The sequence below is a fragment of the Tauraco erythrolophus genome, chromosome 9 (assembly GCF_009769465.1).
Source record: "Tauraco erythrolophus isolate bTauEry1 chromosome 9, bTauEry1.pri, whole genome shotgun sequence".
NCBI lineage: Eukaryota > Metazoa > Chordata > Aves > Musophagiformes > Musophagidae > Tauraco > Tauraco erythrolophus.
In genome coordinates, this window is record NC_141473.1 from 32,999,623 (window position 1) to 33,027,223 (window position 27,601).

General features: G+C 34.8%; 1 protein-coding gene across 2 annotated transcripts in view; it reads right to left on the reverse strand.

The window, feature by feature from the left end:
• The window catches only part of CCSER2 (coiled-coil serine rich protein 2), a 56,784-nt gene that overhangs the window by 9,164 nt on the left and 20,019 nt on the right, over positions 1-27,601 (reverse strand). Inside the window, exons 3-9 of one of the 2 annotated variants that reach the window (XM_009978779.2) lie at positions 25,041-25,131; positions 21,688-21,850; positions 20,866-21,061; positions 11,944-12,027; positions 10,041-10,127; positions 8,374-8,472; positions 179-263 (exon numbers count right to left, since the gene is read on the reverse strand). In XM_009978779.2, the coding sequence (XP_009977081.2) occupies positions 179-263; positions 8,374-8,472; positions 10,041-10,127; positions 11,944-12,027; positions 20,866-21,061; positions 21,688-21,850; positions 25,041-25,131 (805 nt within the window). The remainder of the gene's footprint in view (positions 1-178; positions 264-8,373; positions 8,473-10,040; positions 10,128-11,943; positions 12,028-20,865; positions 21,062-21,687; positions 21,851-25,040; positions 25,132-27,601) is intronic. The other variant, XM_086616705.1, reaches the window with a different exon arrangement.

Genomic DNA, 27,601 nt, shown 5'->3' on the forward strand with positions numbered 1-27,601 from the left:
ATAAGCTTATACGATGCTTGTACGCTGGCTGAAGGAAGCATTTTGGTTAGCCACAGACTATTGTGTATGCCTGTAAATCTGCCTGAAAAAGGAGGATACTACGAGATGAACAGTGCGTGCAAAGGGGAAGCTTCTACTGGAACACGGTGAGGGAGATGAGTGAGAGGTACAGACTCACTCTGTCTGCGGTGCGGTGGAACAGTCCGAGGGATGCCCTGGAATGAGCCCTGCCAGGGAGAGAAGGAGGGAGCAGAATACCCACCCTGTGCAGAAAGAGAGAGGGGGAGAAGTATAATAAAAAAGAGAACAGGGAAAAACAAGACACCAAAAAGCCACACCATTCTTTTTCCCCAGATGGATATCGTTATATTTCCCAGTAGTTCTATTTTGTAAAATCAAATGCTACATGTTACTAAATCCCAGAGAAAAAAAATGACATTATCATGCCCTAAACTAGTCAGAAATCTTACAATATATTTCTATTTTTATTCAGTATCTATGCACACATTTCTGTCAAAGATGTTTTTAAGGGACAAGTATAGGAGCTGAGCTTTTCATGGTTAAAGGTAAATGCTAAAAATTTTAGTTTTACAGCTTTCAAAAATGCTTTAAAAATGCCTCACCAAGCAGTAAGTTGTTTAAAACTAATCTGGAAAACCAATCAGCTTTAGTTTACAACAAAAAATTTCTAATGCATGGAAACAGATTTTCTAGTAAAACCTGGTGCTTCAGAGTCCACTTAACTCATATTTTGGTGGTATTATTAAAGAGGTGAGGTGACATAACTGTTTTCCTTGCACTTCGCTCTTGGAGCTTGAGCGTTCCATTGTAGGATCAGAGAGCTGTGCATATCAATGCCATGTACAGTTTGCTTGCCAGATGTTTCAGATCACCACAGAAACGACATTGTGGTTGCTGCATTCTCAAAACAAGAAAGTAATTCTATGCAGTCTATCATTTTTTCCATACCCTTACCTTTAAAAGAAATCTATCCAAGCTGGAACTGCCCTCTTAAATCACATAATCTTGATTTCTTTTTCTGCAAGACAGGTTTAAGTCTTAACAACCCTTTCAGCATTTAGCAGCTGAAGACTTCTGCTTTTATGAGCCCTGGAATATTGATGCTAACAGTAACGACTGCCATTGCCTCCTGGCTACCAGTAACTAGCAGATATCAACAGCAACCAGTTGTACTTGCTCTTTCAGACAGCAGGCATGATATATCTGAATGAACATCAATACCAAAGAAAACAGGAGCACAGTTTGCCCCTCCTCTCTAGTTTCTCTACCGGCATATCTGCTGCAGATCATACTGCCAGGGCTGGAAAAAGAATAAAGTAGTATTTTATTTCAATGCTTCTTTTAAAAGAATTTTAAGAATCACATTATTTCTATAAAGAAATATTCTGCTTTTATTTATCCTAGCAGAAGTTTGAACACTTCCCTGACCCTCCAGTTACCCTAATTAGCTAGATTTTATCCACCACTATTCCAACTTTCAGTACTGCTGAAGTGTAACTTAACACATACATTTAGTCAAGTCTTACAATTTGCTAGTCAGAACTAGAACAGAAAATAAAGAGATCTGACAAGACTTCTTTATTCTTCTTCAAAAGCTGAGATAAAACAATTATTGGAGCAAAATCCAAGCAAAAAAATGAAAGTAGTTCTTTAATCTGGTTATCTCTGGATGGAGGTATTGATTACCTAACATGTTCTTACATTCTTCCATCAGTAGCCACTAACATCAACACAATTTAGATTACTGCATGAAAGCACAACATTACTAGCTTCAGTCAAGCAATACAACCAAATAATATTTTGCGTCAGCTGAGTAAGTACTAAATACAGAAATATTCCTGGGAACAAAATTAATCAATGATTGATGAGACGTTAATAAAAGCTATGGATTGTCACAGCGCTGTACAAAACAACACTTAATTTTTCAGGCTTGCTCACACTTCATCCTAAATCGTGTCAGGATGGTAGAACAACAAATTCTTTCCACTCTCTAAATGTAACTGAAGGTCCAAACAGTAACAAAGCACAGTATTATCAGGCATAGGTCTCATTTGTAGAGACTTGTTTAGTTAGCAATGGGCTTTTTCTAGACTTCTCGAAATTTTTAACACATTAAAGTAAGAAGGGAGGTGAAAATTTTATATCCTCTCCCCTCCTCTTTCTAAAAAGAGAGATTAAGACAAGTACAAGCTAGTTGAGCTACATAACAGTTATGACACCATTAGAAAAATCAAAGAACTATTTAGATGTCTTGATACATTCCAGTAATTTTTAGGCACCCATATTAGCTCTTCAAAGCACAGCACCAAGTACAGTCTTCTCAATAATTCTTCACGGCATTTAACCATTACTCTGACTGAAATATAAATAACGATGAGGAAAATGGAAGTAACTTCCTTCAGTGTTTTGCATAAACTGAACTGCTCTCCAGGCATGGTTCGACCTCCTTCTCCCAAATGCTGGAGAACATTCTATCATCTGAGAAGCAGAAAAACTAGCCCTTCTTCTGGCAGTAGTCTTGAGAGTTCACATTGCTCCACACAAGTAAATATTTAACAAATGTCAGATTTCTTATTTATTAAAAAAAAATCATAACAAACATTGTTTAATTGTACATCAAATACAGTAATTATTATTACTAGGAAATTCAGCATTGGGAATTTATTAAGATGGCCATTACGAATTACATTGATTTTACAAATGATACAGGTTGTATAGATCCTGTAGATATAGCACATTAAGAAATAAATACCGGCAAATAAGCCTGGCTTATGAAAAGATGAGTTTTCTTTTAGTAGTATTTAATAAAGTTTGAGAAAATTGAAAAAGCTTTCTCCTTTAAACAACTCACATCCATCCCTTTCTATTAGTAAAATGCGTGCTCAGGTTCTCAAGAAATCCAAAGAACAGGAAAAAAGAAACACACATGAATAAGCATATCTCCTCAGGCAATGGTACCTATTCAAAATACACAGAAAATGCTGCAGTTTCCCACTAAATATAGGGAAGAAAAACCTGAACCACAATTTATTTTATGTTTGATTACTAAAAAAAATGTTCTATAAAACTCATAAGCAAGCAATGCTAGTACTGAAATATGAGAACATGACTTACCTCAGCTTCTATTAAACAAAACAACCAAAACATTTGATGGGCTTCTCGTGGATTCTGAAGCCTTATCTGATGCAAGTCTTTCCACTTGCACTTTAATGTTAAGTCAATAGTCAGAACAGTTCCTTGCCCCAGCTGTTATGTGCATCTAGCCACTACACTTAAATCCCAGATACCAGAATAATAAAATAGCAAAAGCATCCTAAAAGATAAGTGATTCAGACTTTTAAACACCAGGCAAAACAGGAGCCCCATGAGTGGGGAAAAAAAAAAAAAAAGAGGAGCTGAAATAAAGCAGCCTACCATCAGAACCAAATGATGAATGTTCATCAGAGATCCTAACAAATTGTACAATTGCTGCTAAAACGCTTTATGGAGTTCTGACCCTAACTGTACTGAAAAACCTGGGTGGGTTTTTTTTTTTCATGTTTTTTTTTTTTTTTTTTTAAAAAAAGGCTACTATGAAGATATTAAGGCCCGAGTTTTCCATTACTATGAAGAAACCTCAACCTTAGAATAATCAATCACATGAACAAAAGCAATTACTTCTGCCAGAAAAGGACAAGAGAAATATTTCAAAGCTATTGCTGCATAGTAATTTTAGGCCAACGGGCAAATATTCTGTCTCTTCTCCCAAGGCTACACCAATATCCCAAACTGCTGCTGCTTTAAGAAGTCTTTTCTATTGCAGAAATAGAAATACAGGAAAGAACCAGTTTCATCCATATAGCTGGTGCTATTGAGCACTTCCAAGAAGAGACGATTTTTGCTGCATCTCATCTAGCATTGCCAGTCATCTCATATGAACTCAGAGCTCCACATCATAAGCAAATCTAGAATGACATACTTCAAGTATCAATGCAAAGAAAACGTTTTTGCAGCAGTCTCCTCTTGCTAGCCTAGCACCCAAAAGGAGATTATGAACAAGCAGTTCTGACACACAGTAGTCTTTTTGAAAGTATTCAGGTCAAAAAGACAAACCAGTCTTATGTGCTGGTCTACACTAAACCAACAAGAATTGCCTGTGAAAGGTTTAAAGGACCTCTGCTCTGTGCGCGTGCCTACATGTTTTGCGCTTCCAGTAACAGAGCAAGAAACATGCACAACAACTATATAGTCCAACTATGGTTCCTTCTCACCAAGAACGTACATTATAACAGATCAGCAAGTGAACAGCAGAGTACTGGACAAAAAGAGAAACCTGAGCTGGACGGGAAGAATAACACTAAGACAGCAACTAGGCTTCAAAACCTAGAAGTTTAAATCCGTAATTGCAGACTTAAAGCATATAGAAATTTAAGGCTCAGGTGGAAGGAGATACTCAAAGACAACAGCACACAAATACAGCTGAAGCATTATGAAGGTTCATCAAAACAATCGACGTGAAAGGCTTTGGAATGACAAACTTGAACAATACTCAAATGGAAGGCAAGGAATATATCTCAGTGCAGAAGTAGAGAAGAGATGTAGCAAAGAACAAGAATAGGCATGCTCCCAGGCAAAAGGAGTTTCTGCTTGTTATTTTACCAGAGATAAGAATGAATCTGTACACACATTTAAGAAGCAAAACTTAATGTCATCACTGTGTACTATTCCGAGACGAAGGAGAAAAACTAGATTTTACTGTACACCATTTACTCTTGCAGGGCATAGAAGAGCACCCATGAACTAGGAGGAGCTGTGTTATGCTAAGGAACCGGACCTCAGGGGCCAGATCCTTTACGGACATCTTCATCCCTATCCAGGCTTTGTAGTTTGCTTACTTTGTCTTTTACTTCTCGGCACCTGCAAACAACCTTTCCAGTTTAAGAAACCAAATAATGTCAACATAAACTTGACATCGAACCCCTTTACCCTCAAATATCAGCATCACAGAAACAATGCTGCAAAGCCTGCGAGACAATCGTGGCAATGGATGATTCCATTTTTCTTATTTGTAAGCTATGCACATCAACATTAATTTCTTCAGGTAATTACATATGATATTTTCAAAACATTTATATTCAGCCACTAGGTTTTATTACATGGAATACTAAGTTCCAAGGATTAACCTACAGTTACATACTTTCCATTTATGTACATATTTACACTTAAATAGGGAAAAAAACTCTAAAAGTACTTTCAAAACCTATGTGGTCCCTAAAGAGGATAACACCAGACAAGTTTATAATCATATCAGATGGGCCATTTTCTAGAAATAGCTGGTAATAAAGGAAGAACAGGTAAGAACATGACTTTCGAAAAAGAATATGTTTAATGATATTCACTTGCCTATTTACTGGGAATACCATGAAGTCATCAGAAATACTAGCTATTTCAAACGGACAGTAGAACTGCAATAAATTACTGCAATGGGTATGGTCTTGAATTCCTAACTGAAGTCTTTTAGTAGCCAAATTCCACTCACTATTTCCTAGTTTCCTACTTTCTTCTAGCCTCTGTTGTTTACGAAACACTACATTAACAATGTTTGTTAAGCATGTTTCTGGAAGCATTTAAAGTATTTCTTTAAACAGTAAATTATTCTAAGTGTGTTCCTAGATTTTTATTTATGCTTCAGGAATCAACACGTAAGTATGAGTTCCGCTAGAATTTGTAAATTGTCAGAATAATCTTGAAAGTTATGACAATCTCACTAAAGTAACTTCCTGATATTCATAATCATTTAAAGAGATGATCAGGTCAACACTTCCAGGAAAAAGTTCATGTTAAATATTCATCAACTTTTATAACTATTAAGAAGCAAAAAACTTATATGCCTCAAAGAAGTTGTACTCTCATTGCCAAGATTTCAATTATAATTTGGCTTTTAAAAACATGTAGTCTATACAAAAACTTCATTTCATAAACATTAACTACATTTCATGAATCATAACACATTTAGTATCAATAAATCTGATTTCTTCCAGCCCATGCTCCCAGTTCAAGACCATTATATTAAACTGAACAAGAATGTCAATAAAGCAAAACAACTATTTTCTTTAAGGCTTTTGTTTTTTTAGTGAAAATATAGCTTACTCGGGTGTCTCCTGCTATTTCCATTTATTATACTCCTGCCTCAAGAAAATAGAGCCAATTGTCTCCCCTTTCTAATGTAAGTGACAGTTTGTGTCATTGGGTTTGAGATCAACGATGATTTCTTGCCAAGGCTTTTTCTACATCTATACTTCTATTAAGCCATGCAAGGAAGCATACAAATACATGTTGGCAGAGGAACTATTAAACTAGAAAGTTGAGATCTGATCATTAGAACTGGAACTCAGCTAAAACAGCAAGACTATCATCCCTCTTTAAAAAATCCCACATTAAAGAGCTCTCATTAATTTCTTTTTGCTTACAGAAAGCCTCCATATAACTTGAATACACAAAGGTGAAGACATTTAAAAAAAACCTTTCTGCACAAAACATTTCAGCTATCATTTACAAATAAAAGTTCCTGAAAAGAAGTGTATTTTCAAAATTTGTCAATACTTCATGAATTTTCCCAATTCTTTTATCCATCTGAAACTTTACATGTAAAGATAAAAATACTGAGATGTTTATAATGTGCATAATGAGCATAGGTGTACACACAAAGGTATGTGTATCAAATACATATGTATATGTATCCATATATCCACACCCCAGCCATAAATACAGAGAGGTTTGGTTTGTGGGTTGCTTTTTTTGTGTAGTTTTTTTGTTTGTTTTGGTTTGGTTTTTTAAATTATATTCTCCCTTAACTTGTATTTCCTCATGACAAAAAAAAAAAAGTGTCTTTTTGAGCAAAACTACTGAATAACTTGAAGAAATATACGTCAATCTGACCAAAACAGACAATTGAGTTAAATGACTACTTTGACCTGAGATATCAACTCACATTCCCCCACTTCTCCAATACCTTTGTCTTATCAATTAACAGCACAGGTTGCTCAAACTAAAGCTTCTGTAGTTAGCAACTAACTCTCAATAGTTACTAATCTGTTTCTGAATTTATGTGGAAAATGATAGGAAAAAAAAGAATATAGAAAGAACAGCAGTTGCTAACCCATTAATAGTATCAACACAGGAAAACATCAAATGAACATCAGAGACAGGAAATTAAACCTTGGGAAACAGAAACAATATAAGAGGTCAAAAGCTACAAAGCAATACAAAAAGAGAAACAAATGGGATAAACATCAAAGATGTTACACATACTTTTTGGAACAGAGGTGTCAGAGCAAACTAAAACCTACTTACCCTTAGGACCTCTTTACATTGGGTTCCTACCAGACCGAAGACCATTGGAAAGCACGGTCTCAAAAAACAGGATAAAGCTGTTTGCTAGCACCTTATAAACATACAGCATGGTAGTATTTCTATGATAGCACTGTATATTTGAAGAGTAATTTTAGAAAGATAGCGGGGCTGATTTATTTTTGCCACAGTCTTACATCAAGTAATCCAAGGGAGGGTTAAAACCAAAGAAACAAAAAAAAAAATGTAATTCATTTTTAATCTTTTAAAGAAATCTCTCAGGATTCTCTACCTAGAGCAGTAGCTTGAAGATCCAAAGACTATTTTCTCTGGACTGACAAAAGCCTTGATCATCATTAGTAATTCCTTATTATTCCATAATATCAAACGTTGTCCCTCCTTCATCTTCAGCATTCTATTAGTGTTCAATGAAGAATGTAAGTTTCATATAATGGAAGCAAATGTGATCCATGCAACAACACATGGGAATGAAGATGTCCTTTGTCAAAGTGATTTTCACCTAATGATTTTTTTTGAATGAGTCAAATTCTTCAAACAAATGATTAATAAAAAAATATTAACTTTTGTCTTTACTCTTATGGACTGAAACTTAGAATACACTGTTGCTCTCCCTCAAACATGAGCACAGCAACCATGAAACTTTAACCAGGAAAAAAACCCCAAATACAGATACCTATGACTAAGTCAGGATATAGCAAACTATCTTATGTATGACTAGATATACAGCTTGGGCTGACTGTAACTTAAATAGAGAAGAAAGCGATTATCTTAAGAAGAGACTTCTAAAGTTTAATTACTTATTTTAAAAGAAATGTTTATAGTAAGTGTTTAAATAAAAGGGTTGCAAAAGAATGCAAGGAATGCATAGCAGGAAGGACACCACTCCCACATACAGCACAGAATCTCTTAAACAATGCCAGCTTGCACGGCAGTAAACATCACAGAATTGGGGAATGAAATGCAGAAAGTCACACTTGAGAAGGAACAGCAGGTTTTACTCACAGAACTCCTCCTCCAGGAGGTTTGCGTAAATTTATCAGCATATGCGCACGTTGCCCCTGTAGGTTTCTGACTGTCTTTCTGGCAGTTACATCTAGTGGCCTTAATCATCCCCAAAAAGAGAGGAAAAAAAAAAGAGAATTTGTTAGAAAATAACTAAGATGCTTGAAAAGCACAGTCAAAGCCCTGTGTTGAAACATCATTCCTTACCTGGCAGGATAGCACAATATAATTAAATTGTAGAAACTAGTATTTACAGTGCTGCACAACTGCTCCTTTTCCCAAAGTATATTTAGAAATAATTTAGAATAAAAATTGACTTTTGGAAAGGGTTTTTGATTTACTTAAATTTCTGAAGCACCACATTATTTAAGTCACTTTTCAATAATTATAAATATAAGTTTTACCCATCTTTACAGCAGAGTTCCTTAGCTGCAACAAAATTTTCAGTTGCTACAGTAATGAGGTATATGGCCTACCAGGAAGGAGAGATTTCCATGAGGAAATCTCTGGAGGCTGATGGTAAGAGTGAGACTAAGCATACTGAAAAAAATCAACACTTAATGTAATAAACTTATAGACAAAACAAACTGTTTTGGTATCCTATGATTTGGAATTCTGTTGTTTAAGCAGAGTGAAAAGCCAAACATTTCATTTTGCTTTTACAGGGAATGAACACATGCTAGACAGGGAGAGGATGAAGATCACAGGTCAGTTTCAGTGCACATATGTATAAAAGCACATGCTAAACATTTCATGAGAGATTATAGTCACACAAGACTGTCACCAGCCATGATAAACAAATATGGTGTGCAACTCTTGGCATCTCATCTACCCTACATTTAAGATCTTACTGTGGCTTGAAATGGCTTGAAAACACAAGGCTATTTTACAAGAACTGCCACAGCAGGTGAGTTTACCAGAACCAGATGCAGACACACACAGCAAATGCAAAGCTAACTTAGAACAAGAGCAAGAAGCAAAAAGGTATATGTTACTTTTGCCTGAGGACTTGCATGTCTGTCTGAGCTGGATTTATGAAAAAAGCGCCCCCACGACTTCTGTTTACTTGGCCAATTTAAAATTACCATTCAATATGATTTTTTGTTTTATTTTAAAAAAGAATCAACTTTGAATACTACCTTGCTCAGCTTCAAATTCTATAATGGAATTCTTTATTAAACTAATGGACAGTAGAGAAAAGAGGAGGGAGAAAAAAAAATACAAGTAGAATGATAGGCCCGATACTTGTTAGATTCTAAAATGCTTCAAGCATCAAGTGCCTTATCTTTGCACATTGTCATTGAACCTAAAACTCTAGAAGCTATTCAAAGTGTTTATTTTGGAAAGGAAATATATTTAACAATCATATAAACATCCTTGCTTAGTGTCACGCAAACAAATCATGATTCGCCTACAGAATTAAAGATGCCAGTTGTGCAGCTGCAAACACACTAGAACATGTAGAATCCATTCGCTAACTGAAATGCTACAGACCTGTGAGTCAGGTGGGTCTAAAGAGAATTCAAATTTACCTTTGTGGTAACGAAAGTATAGGAAAAAAATTAGATGTCTAGCCCTCTCTTAAAGCCTTCGTAAGAATTACCTCTTGATGTTACACTTTGCAGCACGTACTTGTAATGTTGTTAAACATTTAGCGTTATACTTACAAGTTGATGCTCTAATTGGTTGATTGTTTCATCCTTCTTCTTCAGTTCATCTTTAAGTTGCCGGATCTCATTCAGCAGGTCGTCCATCTGCAACAGAAGAGTGGGCAATACGAGGTTTTCTGTAAGGGCTACACGATCTGGATCAATAACTCTACAGGATGTTTATGGAGGACTGGCAGTAACATTAGCACATGCTTTCCTCCTCTTATTGGCATGGTGAGATGGGCTGTAGGCATACAACGTAAAGAGCAAAGAAACTTGACTAGAAGTCTCTTTAAAAGACCTTGTTGAGCCCACTCACTAAATTCTCAGGCTACGTAAGTAAATCGGCTGCATTTTTGATGCAGTACTTCATCTGTTATACAAGTAACTAGCATCATGGAGATGAATATCCCGAGCCATCAACCACTACCTATACTCCTCTTTAAACAACAAAAAATACTGAAGCATAAAGGGTAAGTGAGCTTATCATGAATATAAAGTGATAGAAATTAGAGAAAAAAAAATCGTTTAGAAACATAAGGACGTTTACTGAATGCAAACAGCACAACTGATTGGAATACATCCTACTAAAAACTGAAGACTTAATATCGCAAAGTTCAGAGACTAAAAAAATTGGTAAATATGCAAGGATCATTTTTTAAAAATAATTTTTCATCATAAGGTAATTTTAATGTATTTTGTTACTGTGTCATAGTGAGGTTCCAAATTAAGGGGCCTACTTCGATTTAGCAGCATACATCTACTATTTCAGTTTGACTGAAGATGTTACTAGTTACTGCTTTAGAACAACACCCAGACTGATTTGTCGTGCAATTTTTCAAACCATGTGACAGTACTGGATAAAGAAGTGACAATTCAAAATATCAGTTAAACCCAGCATTTTTTTTGTTATGAAGTTAAAGAGAAACACTTTTGCCTCTAGGAATTAAGACTAAAATTTTGAGGGAAGTAATCATAGAAGGATAAGCACAACAAATAGATCAGACAGCAATTAAAGAAAAAAGAAAGCCTGAATTTTAACACTGTAGAAACCAGGGCTGCTAAAGACTGATGCATGTGGATCTACGGCTTTGGCAAATGTCTTAAACCCTGAAACCAGGATTTGGACTGATGATCTTCAAACAGGAAGAAGTCTGTAAGTGTTCTTCCTTTTCAAGAAGTATTTCTAATCTCATTAGATCTTCTGCAAGTATTGTTCCCCTACTGTACGTGCAGGATTAGTGATCTTTCTGTATTGATTTTACAGTAAGAGCCCTCAAGCAATGCTATAAAACCTTAGCACTCTAGAAAGCACATTACAAGTCTGTGACCATAAAAGATGATCCTTCTTGGAATACCCTTTGTGATTGCTTCTTCTTTAATACCCATTCTATAACAATACACACATCTTCGATTTTGTCAGGTTCATACTGGTTTTAAGTTATGTCTGCAATACTTGCATTATCTCAGGGAAAACTTACTTTAGATGACAGAATTTTAAAATGAAGTCAACAATAAATGTAATGAAAGAGCACATAATTGAATAAGCATGGTATGACTATAAGTCCATGCAAGAATTGTCTTTTCAAATTCTACTGCTTATCAAGCTGGTAGCAAATTTTTGAAAGAAGCTACTCTACAAGTTAATTCCCACAAGACTGCTACAAATACCAAAAGGTAAAGTTATTTTTATTATTTAAACTGGGCTAGCATTTGTAAGCGTGTATTTTAAAAGGTCAAATAAAACCATCCATTTTAACAAAACTGAAAAGATGCAGTATATAAACATTTGCTAGGTTTGCATTTAAATAGACAAAAGAAGCCAGAAGCACTATTTCACAGTGGCACCAAAGTCTTTGTGGTTTTTTGACACAAACAGGCTTGTATCTCTTATTTCATAGAGCAAATCATTGTCATTTACCTTAAAAGTTGACTCAGGTTCTTGTGGTTCTGGACTTGATGGAACTGAGAGTGAGATGTCCTGGACTGACACATTTTCATCATTCTATCAGAGAACAAAAACAAGAACAAAAGCTCAAATTACTTACTGAAACAGCTCCCTTGCAAACTTGCTTTCAAGGATGGAGACACACAACCTCTCTGTGGAACCTGTTACAATGTCTGACCTTTCTCACTGTGAATTTTCCTTTTTTCCCTGATAGGAAAGCCTCCCTTGCTGCAGTATGTGTATAGTGCCCAAATCAGGGCCATGAACAGCCTCCCTCTCCTCACAAAGCTGAACGGAATGGCTGCAGTTATGGTAAAATGTGTTGATTTTGCACTAAAATCTGGTAAAAACTGGCCATTGTGTTCAAATGTGTTGTATTAGGAAGGAATGGTGATGTTATGCGATTTTAAAAGCTTCATTTCATTCAGTATCCATTCAAATAATGTCTGAGCAATATCGAAATATACAGCCGAAGTGTTTCAGCTAGGAGTTCTTAACTAAAAAACAAACATTTGCTATTGGGTAGACTAATAAAAAATTAATTCACAGCCATCTGAAGTATCAATTACAAAAACTGGAACCACACAAAAGTATTCTTTGCCCCGCCACGAAAGTCTTCAATTCTGAAATTAAGCACAGTAAGTAGAAACAGAAATAACCAAAGATGCCAAAAGATCATTGCCTGGATATGTCTAATGACAAAAACCACAGGCAGTCATTGTGTGCAGTACTCCAAATCTGTGTGGCTCAACCCTGAAAAGGTTCAGTTAGGTAACAGTCAAGTCACAGACTGAAAAACTGATGATGTATTCTTGTGATATGTTCTCAGGTTTGTTCCGTGACATTGTGTTCACTCTTAGTGTGACACAAAACTACAGTACAATTACAGCACAGTTATTTCATGGTCGTGGAACATCACAACCCCTATTTCCTTGGTGTAAAAAGATAAATTTTTAACTAAAACTGTAGAGAAACATCAAGAAGACTGTCCAGATGCAAAAGGGTAAAAAAATAAAATTTATGAACTTTAAACAATCAAATTTTTACTTCTGCCTATAATCACCAGTTACTTGCAGCCAAAATATGCACAACCATTACTAGACTTAAGACAAAAATACTATCAACTATCATACACAATTCCAAATTGCTTTTACCATACTATGGACAGTTAAATTTCACTTCCATCTCTTAGATGCAATTTTATATCTTGCAGGTTTTCAGTGTAGTTTTGTTGCTGGGTGTTTTTTCTTCAAAAAAGTTCTTGGCTTTTTTTTAAAAAAACTATTAATTGTGAGGGCAGTCAAATTTCAAGGCTTCTGACTCCTTAACATAGCAAGTATTTCAGCTTACACAATTCAACACAGTTTTACTCAATTAACAAGTAGTTGCTTGTCCCTTCTGGTCAGATTCCCAGCACGTGATAGGCTAACGAAGCACCAGTTTACAGTCTATATTATGAACAAGTTCTAACAGTGTTTTGAAATAATTTACAGAAAAATATCATAAAGAAACACATTATTTTATCCAAAACATTTCTAAAATGCTAGAGGAAGTGAGCGGTGATTAGAATAATAGAATCATTTACAGATTAACAGATTAAATTTTATATTATATTTTATATTTATCTTCTACAATTAACAGATTCCATCAACATCTGTTATTTTAAACAACTATTCAAACAAATACATGCACTCAGAAGAAAAGGTACATCGGACAGTCACAGTTATAATTGTGAAGGAATAATCAGAGGAATGGAAAAAGCACAGAAAAACTATTTCAAGCAAAAGTATCTTGCATGGCTTTTAAAAGCTCTATCACTGATACCTCTGGTATACCTTCTATTCCCATTAAAATGCATGTAAGTGGAGCAATAAAACATTCTACAACAGCAGATTAAGACCTAATTGCAAAGTAAGTTAGTATGTCACATTCTCTGGTGATTTAAATCAAGTACTCCAGACTTATGCCATACCTTACTAATATTCACTGGCAAAGGAAGAACTAAGTTCATTTGCATCAATTCCCTTACCACAGTCTTAATTATCTTAATACACATCATGAACACAGGGCAACTGACAAAAACTCAGTTCTAACACTACCAGTAGGAACTTAAGCATCCCACTGTGAATGTATGCTAGGATTAATTAGTTTAACCATGAAAAGAAAATTTCTATGAAACTTCGCTTGTTGTGCTTTTTCTTTCGTGCTCATGGTAAAATGAAATTGGGGAAGGGGAAATCAGCAGAGTAAGGCTATTCATGTACACAAAAAAAAAAGAGGAGATCAGAATTAGGAAAAAGCCAAAAGAATTAGCGAAACAAACGCAACTGGTTATATTCACATGCTATTTTTGGTACCCTAGAAATTATATGCTAAGGTATCATCAGATCTCGGAAACTTGTAGATAACATACTTTTAACTCTTAGGTAAAACAACAATAACCTTTATAAAGGTATCACCATGCTGCATTAGGCAATATAAAAAGCTATTACCTCTCGGTTTTTACCTGACTAACATTTTTACAATGGTAGAATACATTTATTATACGATAAACATGTCTTCAGAGCAGTTGCACTAGCCCCATTTGTGCCAAATGTAAAAGATGCTTGTGAAAAGAGAACTCAGGATAAGTTTGTTAGCCATATCAAAACCAAACGCTTATCAAATGCATTGAAAAGTGATACTTATAAGCGTAAGCAGGAACAAAACATTTTCATTTCCTTAGCATAAGATTGCTTTCGAAGAGCAGCAGCATTAGAAGGAAAAATAATTCTTAATATTTGTAAGTATTTCCTAAATTTAGAACATTGCAACAAATAACTGAAAATATTTTAAAATAACCAGGATTGCCAGAAAATATAAGACTTGAGTTATTTGTTATTTTTAAACATTACTGGCCGTTTCGGCACGAAAGTACCTTTCAGTATGTAAACTGACAGAGGACTAATGTTGCAGACATTCACATTTAATTAGTTACGTAGGGATAGTCTTCAGATTAATTAATTAATTATAGATTGATTATTTTAATGAGATATAATTTCATATATGTATATTTGTATGTAATGTTTAATCAAGAATATGCTCATTTAAGAAACAGTCAAGTCACATGGGAGCAACCAATCATTTCACAGTCCTTTTCTTGTTACTACGAGTATCATGAACCCATGTGAATCTACAGTGATTTTCAACTCAACCACATTTACCAGAAAGTTTTTGCTGGACTTAAGTCAACAGCACACACTTCATCTTTTAGCCAGTTTTGGGTGGCCCCTATGCAATAAACTAAGATAATTACATGCCTCAAGGTATGTTTTGAAGTGGCTTATAAAATACAGCAAACGTGGAGTCAAACAGTTATAAAATACTCCAGCAAGTCTCAGAAAATCATCCTAAATTTACTAATAGCTACATAAAGGGAACAGGAACTTGTAGTGAAAAAAAAAAAAATCCACACACAAATTCCCTTCAAACACTTTTAGAACACTCAAAGACTAAAAAGTTGCTCTGAAAAGAAACTAAGTTAGTTTTTTGAAAACAAGTGTGAAGAGATATAATTCACCGGCTCTCTAACAGTATTTTAGTATTTATCAGCATAGTGCCTATACACCAAACCCAGAGGAATTTCTAAAGCTTTACAAGCATGACTGTCATCAAAGTAGTATGATTTCATGCTGAATATTATTTCAGCTTCATATTCCATTTCAAATGGTATTTGCTGAGAAAATTAATATCATTAAATCATTTTCTACAAACCAGTTGATTTTATTGTTTCAGGATAAACTCAGTGAGAGTTACAGATAAAATTTTCAAGTATATACGTAGGCAAAATATGTAACAATCCTTTCCTCCCCGAGCGTTAACACTGTCATGCATCTTATTTCTCTGGACAATTAATCTTCTACATGTCAAACATTTTTACATACCCACTTCTAAATGTTACAGTCTAAACTGAAACACTTTATTATTTTCTCAAGTCTGCATCTTGTCATTTTTCATCTATCTCAAGAACATGAGCTAAAAGTTTATGGGAATAACCTTTCACCATGGCTGTCACAGGTACACCACAATTCATCCAAATACTAACAGCAACAAATTGAAACCTGTATTTTTGAGTGGTTGTACTTAATACGCTCCTTATGCTAATATTTTACAAGTGTGAAATCTTTAGTATGAATGACACACAAATCCCTATGCTTGCTACATCTTACCAATTCCCAAAAAAATGACTTACTGCTTTTGGTAAACAGAATACTAAACATGAATTTTTATTTAGTGACACTTCTTCATAAATAATAATCCACATCAAATCCAAGTATTTAGTCAAGAACAGCCTAATAAAAACACCTCACTACCTTTCTAATCTACTGTGCTGACTATACACAACAGCAGTTTACCTACTATAGATTGTTACGCTTTGAACACTGCAGTACTTCTGCTGATAAACAGTTCAACAGATCAAAAATGCCACATTTGCTTCTATTTGCTCCTATCCCTGCCTGTGGCAGGGAGGCTGGAACCTGATGATCTTTAAGGTCTCTTCCAATTCAAATAATTCTATGATTCTATCCTCTCAGCAATTACATGCTCTCATTTTATGTGTCTCTATTTTAAAAACAAAAAAATACAATCAAAAGAAAAGTCAAGCTCTGTGACTAAATACATCATAATAGTCTGTGGAACATATTTCAACATTATAAACACACGTCTTCTATACAGCATACAGACAGCACAGCTGTTCTCACTGCCCATCCTTTCCATCTTCCCTTTTCCCCTTGCTTTCTTTGGGTGATATTACTTGCAGGCTTTAGTTAAAAGTACATGTAAAATAAAAATTGTAGAACTTCTGGTAGAATACAAGAGATATGATAAAGGGTATTGTCTCAGAAGACATCTCCCATATTGCCTCAGAGAAAGATTAAAAGGTCAAAGCTTAAAGACAATACTAACATATTTGAAATTCTTCTACTAAAAAAAGCAACCCATTAGAAGCAAATGCATTTTCAGCAATTATCTTGTGGTTCTCTAACAGCCTAAGTGCCTTTTAACATGCAGGATTTTAAAAGAATATACTACTAATAGTACACCAACAATTTCATCTTGAGAATTCTTTCAACATTCCAGCATCTACAGTTCATGAAGAAGTTGAAAAATGCTAAAAAAACAAAATGTTTCTAAAGTTTATCAAGGTTTATTAAAGCAAGTGCTATTCACCTTCTGACTACCTGGCACTTTGAGTATAGTTTCATTCCAATATTGCTACGAACGAGTGTCATACAGTTTCCATTGCCCACCATCAATGATAGTCCAACAGATAACCAACTGTTTAAACTTCAGATTTGCCAATTTTATTTGCTATTATTTGTTGATTCCTTTGGTTCTGTTTCTTTCAAGCACAGTTAAGCCACTGAGAAACTATTTTGTAGCTAAGAAAGTGACAATTGTATCTGAAATCCATACAATTTAATACATGCCACAAAGAAACTTTAATATTTCATTTAATTAAATCTTTTTCTTCCTTGTCTTCAGGCTTCTTGTAACAAAGAAATTTCTCTGACAGATCAACAGATGCAAAAAGAAAAGAACACAACGAATATGTACTTCAAAGATATATGAGTGACTTATTAATCTGAAGTCTCAGAAAAAACATATCAGCGCATTTAAAATTCTGCACTGCAGACTTAATTTTTCATTCACACCTTTTCATACAAATGGGTTAGTCATATCTGGTAAGTTAAAATGAAGATTTGTGCTTGAAAAATAGAACTTCTTTTCCATTCATGAAAGTTAAGTTGAAAATAAACATTTTTCTATTAGACTTGCCTCCCTCAGAAAAAAGGGTTTCACAGATCTCACAGTTCTGTGAACCACTTCATGTTTCAATCCACCTTAAAACATCAGAAACTTATTATCTGAGATAAGACAGGGTGGTTGTGAATCATTGCTGCCAGTCTTGAGAGGAAGTTAAGACAGAGGATGGTCAATCCTTGCCTAGATCAAAGGCTCCGGGGCATCTGAAATAGTACAATTCTTATTTAAATAAGGATGTTCTAACACATTAGCTATGTAGCCTCAACCTAGAGCAGTAAGTTTAAGAAACCGAGGAGGACGAGGAGCAAGAAAGAAATTTTTAAGATCTGAAGAAAATTTATTCACTACTAAACACGCAAAAGTACCTTAGTCAATGTTTAAGAGGCATTAACATTTAGATGTCAATTATCACTAGAGTTAGACTTCCAAAGCATTTTCTTCTCAGATACAACGTTAGTGTGCCAGTTAACCAGTAAGTGAGAACATTCACTAGTAGTTCAACATCTCCCTGTAAATAATTACAACTGCATTTAGTGCAAGAACATCATACATTTTTAACTTCATACAAGCTAGTACAATAGTATTGCAAAATCAGAGAAGGTTATGTTTATTACAGTGAAAACTTTAAGAAAACTGCATGAGACACTCCTATTCCTGGTCTCACTGTTGGAAAATACAGAAAGACAGCAGTATGTGAGGAGTAAAGAGACAGCAGGTGTACTGCTGGCATTGTTATCCTGGTCACGCAGCGTTCAGAAAAGGCTAGTCTGTTAAAATAAATACTCATTTCTCCAAGCAGAACTCAGAACACAACACCAAACCCATGCTGTTACAGCTATGTTGCTAGTAATATTCAAGGTAATTTATATAGTTATATGGGCTACAGTCACAGCGATGAATCCAGTATGGCACATTAAGTGTCCCTAGCAATCTGCTAGGTATATATTCATTACATGCCATGCTCTACAGTAAGTCACACTACAGTTGATTAGATAATTGTATAAAATGGAATTTAATTACTTTATCTTACTGTCTTACTATAACTGTTCCTGGGCGACCTCATGCCTAAGACCTGACTACAGCTCTGTTTCTACCTATCCCAATTAAATAATATTGCTAAAAGTCATAACTGGTAAAAGCTAACACTTATATATTTAAACATATAACGAAGGTGAAGCAAATACAAGAACTTCTGCTTCCTTTACTAAAGCTACTGTTTGAAAGGAGCTGACTTTGTATCCTGCTTTTTAACACTTTGAAAGAAGCCTGTCACATGGCCCAGACTGAGATCCAGTCCCAGTTCAGTGTTCAGATTGCTGCAGTTCATGTAAATGTTTCGAAAATTATATTTCTGTTGCTTACAATAAGAAAAAAAAAATTGCAATATTTTTACTCACTTCTGTTAGTATAAAGCTCAGTATTTTCAGGAAAGATTTAACAGTTAAAAATAATGAAGCAATATTTCATACAAGTTTTACTCTAATTGTTTGGTAAATAAAGGCAGTTAAGGTCTAAAGTTTATCCCTCTGCAGCAGGTTAATTTACTTTTACACTACTATTCATGTTTCTTGATTAAAAGGCTGGGTAATACACAGGAGAGTAGAATAAGCATTCAGAAGTCCGGTAATGAGTTTTGGAAGCAGCAAGTCAAAACGGGGCGGTTAGGTCAGGAAAATATAGAGAAGTATGCTTGACAAAGTTTGAAGAGAAGAATAATACTTGCTATTATAGGGAGGGAGAGGAAGAAGATCAATTTTTTGGCAAGAGAAGAAGCAAATTTTGAAGAACGTACATATTAGGAGTAACTGTTTCTTCTGTGAGTTTAAGTTGAGGCAAGGTTTGTGTTTAGTAATCTTTTAGAAAGTCTAGTTACTATAAACTAGATCAAGATTTAAAATACAACCTTCTGCAGGGCCACACACTATTTGGCTATAACATGCACGCCTTTACACAATGAACTACACATACACAGATCATATATCTAGTTTTTTAATTGTCCTTGTGTTAAAGGCATTAAAAGCTCTGGATAAAAAGTTCCCTGCTATCTCACACACTAATTGCACGCTTGAGGCTGCTGGGAGGCACAGTTTATGCAGTCCACTACTCAGACATCAGATTCTAAGAAGACACTTGCCCTCTCTGGTACTATATTATTGTTACAATTATATTTCTGATTTTGTCAGTGGAAAAACATCTCCAGTATTCTCAGTCACCACGGGAAGCAAATGCTCACATTTCTAAAAGGCATAGTCATACCCTTGAATTAGCCTTAAGGTTGATTTGCTTTTTTTTTTTTTTGCTGTGTTTTGTTTTTAGGACACAAACTTCTTTTCATTACATTATCCCATCAGAAAAAACAGCAGTAAATCTAGTATTAAAGAGAACATCATATAGATACTTTTCAATGCTAATCCGCTTGTGTCTCCAAAGGAAGCCTCATGGATTTTTTCTCTTTTATTAAGGTAGCAAAGGAAGTTTTGTAGCTGAAATGCCATACTTAAGCATTTTCCTAATTGTCACAGTTCACCAAGTTTTGAGGTGAAATTAAAAAGCTCTTTAAAAGCTTATGACAATTCAGTGATTTCATACACTGAAAAGGTTAAATTTGAGCACTTACAATAGAGATGACCCAGTAGGATTTGCTAAGCTTCTTGTCAAAAAACACAGAAAAGTTGAAAAGAATGAGGAAAACAAAGCCTTAAGGAAAAGCTATTAGCATTGGCTTGCTGAACGCAAGTTTGATCAATGGGATCGATTTTCTTTTTTTTTTGTTAAACACCCAGCTTTTTAGGATCTTATTAAATAAAAGTTTGTCTTCATATCCACTGATTTTTTTTTTTTTAATTTAGCATTATTTCCTCAGAGAAGCAGAATAACAATATTTAGTATTTTTTTCAGTCCGTACAGTGCAGAAAAAAGCAGAAAAAGCACTATTTTAAATAGCAATAAAAAGTGCAGTTTCTTGAACACTGTAATTCAATGTATAAACGAAATGACAGTAGCCTAATAAGGCCAAAAAGAACATTAGTCCATCTAGGCTCACTCTCCAATATACTTTACTGCCTTCATTCCATTTAAACAGCTCACCTGGTGCAGTAATCTCTTCAGTTTCAATAACTGAGTTTTTACAGCTGTGCAGTCTTGGACCATGTGCCGAAGCGTCATTTCATCAAGCATCACAGTATTCTCCGGTAAGCCCACCAGCTGTCTAGGAGCCTGGTAAAAATTTGGTGCTCCATAGGTTTCAAAGTGACCAATAGGAGATTCTAGATAGTTTGATCCCCTATAAAAAAAAAATTAAAAACCCACAGTGATGATAAACTAGAGCTAGAGAGCATTTAGTAAAAAAGAAAGTGTTATGTAACATGGGCTATATTCACCAACTGTGGCACAAAGCAGAAAATAAATCAGAAAAGGTCAATCCCATTTCACTTCAATGCTCAGTTTTCCTTCCCACTTGCACAAATCTTTCGCATACTAACTACAGTACCCTAAAACCAGTTTGCTCATCAGGACTTCTATAAACTCTGTCATTCAAGCTAGCCTATATTACTACAGGATTACATTTAATTTAAAAAAAAAAAAAAAAAAGTAAAAAGCTGTCCAAGCTTACAAAATGCAGGTAATAAGACAATGTAATGTTCTTCCAGGGTAATTTAATCAAGCATTTATACCATCACATAAACACAAGTAGCAAATTTTTGGATTACCAGCCGTGACAGAAACAAAAGTTTTGAAAAGAAATCGTTATAAATCTCAGTGAAGCTCCCACTTAGACATGCTATTTATAGACATACAACTATTCTGAAAATGCCTTGTACTCAGTATCACTTGAGACTCTTTAGTACCAAAAAGGATTTCTCACCACAGTATTTTAATTGTTTGGGAAAAAAGAAACAAGTCCTTTACCTGTTCAAATCATTTTTACCATGGATATAGTGATCAGTATGGCCAAGATGATAGTGATCCTGTGTGTTCCATCGCTGTTGTGGTGCTCTTTTCCAGAATCCTTCCTGATGTTGCCTAGCGTTTCTGTCTTGTCTATCATAACGGCTCATATTTTCACATTCCTCTACAGAGAGCATAAAGCAAAAAAAAAAAAAATTTAAAATTTGTTCCTAAGACCTTGTAAATAAAATATTTACTATGTGCTGATAATAAATGCAGTGTAAAATCTGTGGTGCTTTTTTTTTTTAAACTGATCAAAAAAAGTATGGATTTTAGGACTGTCAAGCAGACTTCTGTAATGAAGTCACATTTTTACTAGCATTTAAAAATCATTACAAGAATAAGAGTAACCTGTAGCAGAAACTACAGAATTTAGTCTTAACAGTATATCAGCTTTAAGCAGAAAATCATTTGGAGGAGTTAAGGCTATAGGTAAGAAAAAAAAAATCCAGAAGTAACATTTCCCTATCTGTCTGACAGGATCTTCAGGCCTTTAAAAACTTCAAACACACAAACACAAAAAGACAACATTTCAGAAAAGGGTCAGTACTTCATTCCAAAAGGGAACAGTTTCGTTACTTAAAATACATATCTTTCTCTTCCTATTCATCTTGTTTGTTTCTCAACTTGAGATGTTTAATCTTTATTTACCTGGACAACAGGCATGATTTAAAACAAGCAAAAATAATCAGCTCTTTAAAACACTAACTCCTGCAGAGCAAAGCAGATTCCACAAACTTCTTAAGGGAACAAAAGCTACATTTGGCAACAGCTTGTAAACCACTAGAAACAAAGCCAAAACAACTGCTATCCGTGCAGTCGGATACAGCAAAAAAAAAAAAGTCATAAACTGCTATTCTGCCATCGCATTTCCTCCTTCACTTACCCAGCGAGTTTTCCTCACATTGTCAGTTCTTTGCTAGGAGAATAACTCTACACAAGAGAACATTGTTTTATTCGGCTGCCTACTCAGACACAGTTGCGCGTAAGACGCTCATAAACAGGCCTTCCTTCCTGCTTAGTTCCCAGCCTGCGTGTTGTTGGGAAGGGAGCCCAGTTCTACCCTGTGATTTAAAACTGCCATCCTCACTCACTGCATACTTGTTGAGCTAGAACTGTTTCTATAAATAGCGTCCAAGCGGCATCCCAGGCTCCAGAACGAAAACAAGGAGAGTTTCTGTAGACCTGGAAAGTCTTAAGAGGTTCACATCAGTGAAGTCACAAATAATTATGAAAAAAGCACTGGCAAAAAGTGGTGTTAAATATTATTATAACAAATACTCAGATCTACAACTCAGTTTTTATCATCTAGTTCAATAACCAAAAGATTAGGTAAGAAAATAAACTTGTTCACCTAAAGTAACAGATTTATTTTCCTTTAGAAGCATCCTTCTACAGCTCAACACATGAAATTCAAGTGGGTCTATTCAAAATAAGCCCTCAATAAGTTTATACATAGTTTTATTATTATGATTTTCAGCTTTGGAAAACAAAATTGAGACACTGAATAAAGACACATGGATATTAACAAAGAACGAATTTCATTTTTTCAGGTGGTCATGTTTACTTAAGGGAAAGCCTAGAGGTGACTTGAATTCTTCTTTTCAGGTCCTCTTCTAAAAATTCAGTGATTTCAATATAAAAAGTGATTATAGCAGAGATACCTAGTTTATGTCACATTAATTTTATTTGGAATCCAACTTAAAAAAAAAAAACAACAGTAATTATTAGGTAAGATTGATCTCAAACAGCAAGTCTCTCCTCCTGAACCAGCAGCTCGCACAGCAGATTGTCACAGTCACAAAACATATTCCAGCTACACAAACAATTCTGATCCTCAGCTACAGAAGTGTGAGTAGATTCAAGTTTATTGTATTAATGCAGTTAAGAAAGCAGTGAAGTAAAAATCATATTTTGTTTACGTCTAGATTAAATGGCAAGCATTCACCTTTAAAATGCATGTATTTTTTAAAGTTTTTAAATTAATAATTTGAAACAATTACTGATGCAAACGCAGTGTATGTTTTAGAAACAAGGAAACTTAGAAATTGATCTACACTTTAAAAACATGTCTTAATTTTCCCCAATAGGATTAGAATTACTATTATTGAAATAATATTTAGGCGCATAACCACTAGTACTGTCAGAAACCACCTATGCTTGGATCGTTATCCATTCTGGAGCATTAAAAAAAAAATAGTTGTACACCTATCAAGGCTGACAAGTTGAATAGTAGCACTATTGTTAACAAGCACCTTTCACACAAGTACTTTGTAAAACTTTTTCTTAGATTTAAAAGATTAACTACTGGACTTCATATGTGCACACTGTTAAAACACAATGTGCCACTATTGCGGTAGGTGGAAGACTATGTACTTATTTACTGTTAATTTGGCTTTGTATTTAACATACATGCAGGAGTCTTCACTCAAAGAACTCAAAGGAACTCTCAAAGAAACTGAATTTCCCCAATATTCAGTAGGCAGCTAAACAGTACACCAAAGTCTTTTTCTTGTTTCAATGCCTGTTGGCACAGGGCAGGGCACTACAGTGCTTCACATCCAATGCTTCTGTTCATCTGAAGACATTTTAGCCTCCATTCAACTCAGAGGTAAAGCTAATACCCGTATTCACATGACAGTGACAATTCTTATGAGTGAGTAAAGAATGACCAAAAGTAAATGCCTCAAACTTTTCCAGGCTAGGATTTGAGAAAGCGCAACAATAATTTGCCTTACCTGGTTAAATCTAGCCTAGATTTGTATTATTTTAGTGGCATTTAGGTACCACTAACCTCCCTGTGAAATGCTTGCCAGAATTCTCACTGACAAGAGCGCATAAAAGACTTCTTGAAAAAGTACATCTTAAATCTTAATGCTTTTGTAACCTGAATTGCATAAAACGCACCCAGGAGATACTGTCGTTTTGTAGAAGAAAGTAAATAATTACATCAAAAAGAATTATATTGTCATTCACCAAAGCTGATATAGCTGAAGCATAAGACGGAAGGACTAACTTAAGTTTGAAATTTATTCTACGAAAATAATTCAAAGAAACAGTGTGCAACAAGGTTGCTTTTTTGTAAAAGGCAGTAAATGTCTAACTTTAGAATTCTTCAAATGCAAGAGTTGTATTTGGGGGAATAAAAATATCACGTTTCCTATGTTTCAGAAAATAAAAAGTTGTTATTTAAAGAAAAAATAATTTGAAGAGTGCATCAGCTTATTAAAGCAGAAGCCAGAATAATGCAACTCAAAAACCTCTTAAGCCCATAATGCAGTTTCACAACAAGATTGCTTGGCTAATTTACTAACCTTTGTCATGAGGTGGGTCCTCAGGTAGGTCCACGTCAAGCATGAGATCATCATCTTCCAGATCACACGAATCAAGATTATTCAAGATATCCTGCAAGAAAGAAAACGTGAGACAGCTGCTTTTGTGGTACCTCATTTACCCTACTGCCACCGTAACTTTATTTCAAAGCTTTGCTCCATTTGTATTGTATACATACCCAATGTTGTCAGCAGTCTCCTCTCTTTAGAGGTCAAGATCAGCCTTAGTCACAATCATCTACACAAACAGTAATCATCACATCTCTACTAATACGATACAATAACAGTGCTAGATGAAACAAAAACAGAGTAAAACATTTTTCTGCCTGATGCCTATGGAACAGTCCAAAGATTTTTCTATTCATTAACATTCTGCCTGCTCCTCAACTAGAAACATTTTAAAACAAAATTATTTTCCTCACTTAGAATTCAAAAACAACTTCATGAAAATGTTAAACGACCTTATTCTAGCTCTCATATCAAACGGATCAAAAGTTCCTAACATCCTTGAAAGGAAGAGGGGGAAATCTATGTTATCTTAACTTTTTGGGCCAACAAAACTTAAAACGCACTATTATCAGCACCAAGCTCTGATGCCTTTTGTCTTTAAGATCATGGTTCACGTAAAACTGTTTCTAAAGCAACTAATAAACTGTCACATTGCATGGGTATGCTAACAGTACAATTGAAATAAAGTGTTAGTCTTCAATGGAGTTATAAATATTACATATAGTCAGTCAGGTATATTTAAAAAAAAACCTCACACAACTATGGTCTGGGGAAGTCAAGTCAGAGTTAAAAACACAGAAACTACCCCCTCTTTATTTAAGAATACCAACAGTAGGGAAAGTTTAAAAGGTCAAGGCTGCAGAATATTCAGCTTATTGAGCAGTCAGATGCTGCAAGCCCCATGCTACTGGAAAGCCACATCAGGCAATAGTGCAGTACTCAGAAAACCCACACTCTGTCTTACTTCATTATCCAAAAAAACCCAAAACTTATTAATATCAAATGATTGTAACACAAAGTAGGTCTAAGGAAACTGTTAACAGTTATATAGCTCTAACTCTTGAGCTATATTTTCCCATATACCACAAATAAAAGCCATAGCTTTAAGGCCCAAGATCAGACTCAGGCGCTTCACATCTGCCTCTTTTTTAAGAGCAGAAATGCAGATTTTTCTTAGGTTTAACAGCTATACCTAAAGATGATTCATGGGACCAATATTAAAAAATTTACCAAGTATTAAGTAAAATAAGTTCTTTACTAATTTTCTCACTGGATAATAAAGTGATCACTAAATACTTAAGAGAATACTTGCATACAGACTATCAATATACTGCAAAACAACGTTCACTTGGAAGTTATCCTTTTGCTGGCTACCATTTGTAAGATTAACTTTGTCAAAGATGTATAGGTGAAAAGGAAGAAAATTAATAGGCATCTACCTAAACCATTCCTCCAACTGTTCCTCAGCAGTCTTCCAATAGTGTTCACAAAGGACTATTGTATTTGATTACAAATGGCGGAAAGAACTAAATATATTTTAAGATTTTTTTGTTTTCCCCCGTGACACAGAACATTATACATTCTACATTTCTGCAGAAGTTGTTATTTATTGACTTAGGAGGGAGGGTATAAAATGAAAATAGGTAACAGGCACTTTGTAAAACATAAGTAATATAAAGAAAAGATGGAATACTTGAGACAGAACTACCTGTTTTTGTTATATTTCAAAGTCCTACCTGAATAATTTTGTTTACATATAATATTCGAAGTATCTACAGAAAGAAATAGAAAAACCTATCTATTAGAATAATTGTGAATACTAATAAAAACTATGGGGAAAAAAACTTCCAGAGAAATGGACGTCATTTAAAGGAAATATGGATTTAACAGTTGGGAGAACAAACTGCCTGCATATATTTACTACTTTTTGTTTCCATTAATTTACATTTTTCCAGGAACTAGAAGATTTTTAACTAATGTATTTTTTAAATAATTCTGCAAAATGTAGGTGTGTTTGAGAGGCAGCTTTGGTTTGTCAGTTGATAAATTGTTTCTATACCATGCTTTGATCTTCCAAAATAATATGAACAAGCATTTTCTTCTTCTACTGAGGGAACCTTAATGAGCATGACAAATAAACTACAAATGGCAGCCACAAACACGTAAGAAAGTTGAAAACATTTGTCACCACTGGGCAAAATCATTTAAAAAAGCACAACATAAAAATACAGTATGTCAGACTTAACTAATAAACCTAGATAAGCCACTTTGCTTGTTTGCTATCTTTGTGTTAGAACTTCAGAAGTCTAATGATGTCAGAGAAGGTCAGCATTTGAGATGCCAAACATATTTTTCTGTCAACAGCACATTTCATCATGTTTCCCTAATTATACACTCCTGCACCACACTGAGGCAACTCCATGCTGGCAAACACAACTGTGACATGAAGTCCTTGCAATAGCTGGGCTACATGGGAATTCACTTTGAGTACTTCCCAATGCTATCTGCTTGGGAAGCATAATACAAAAGCAGAT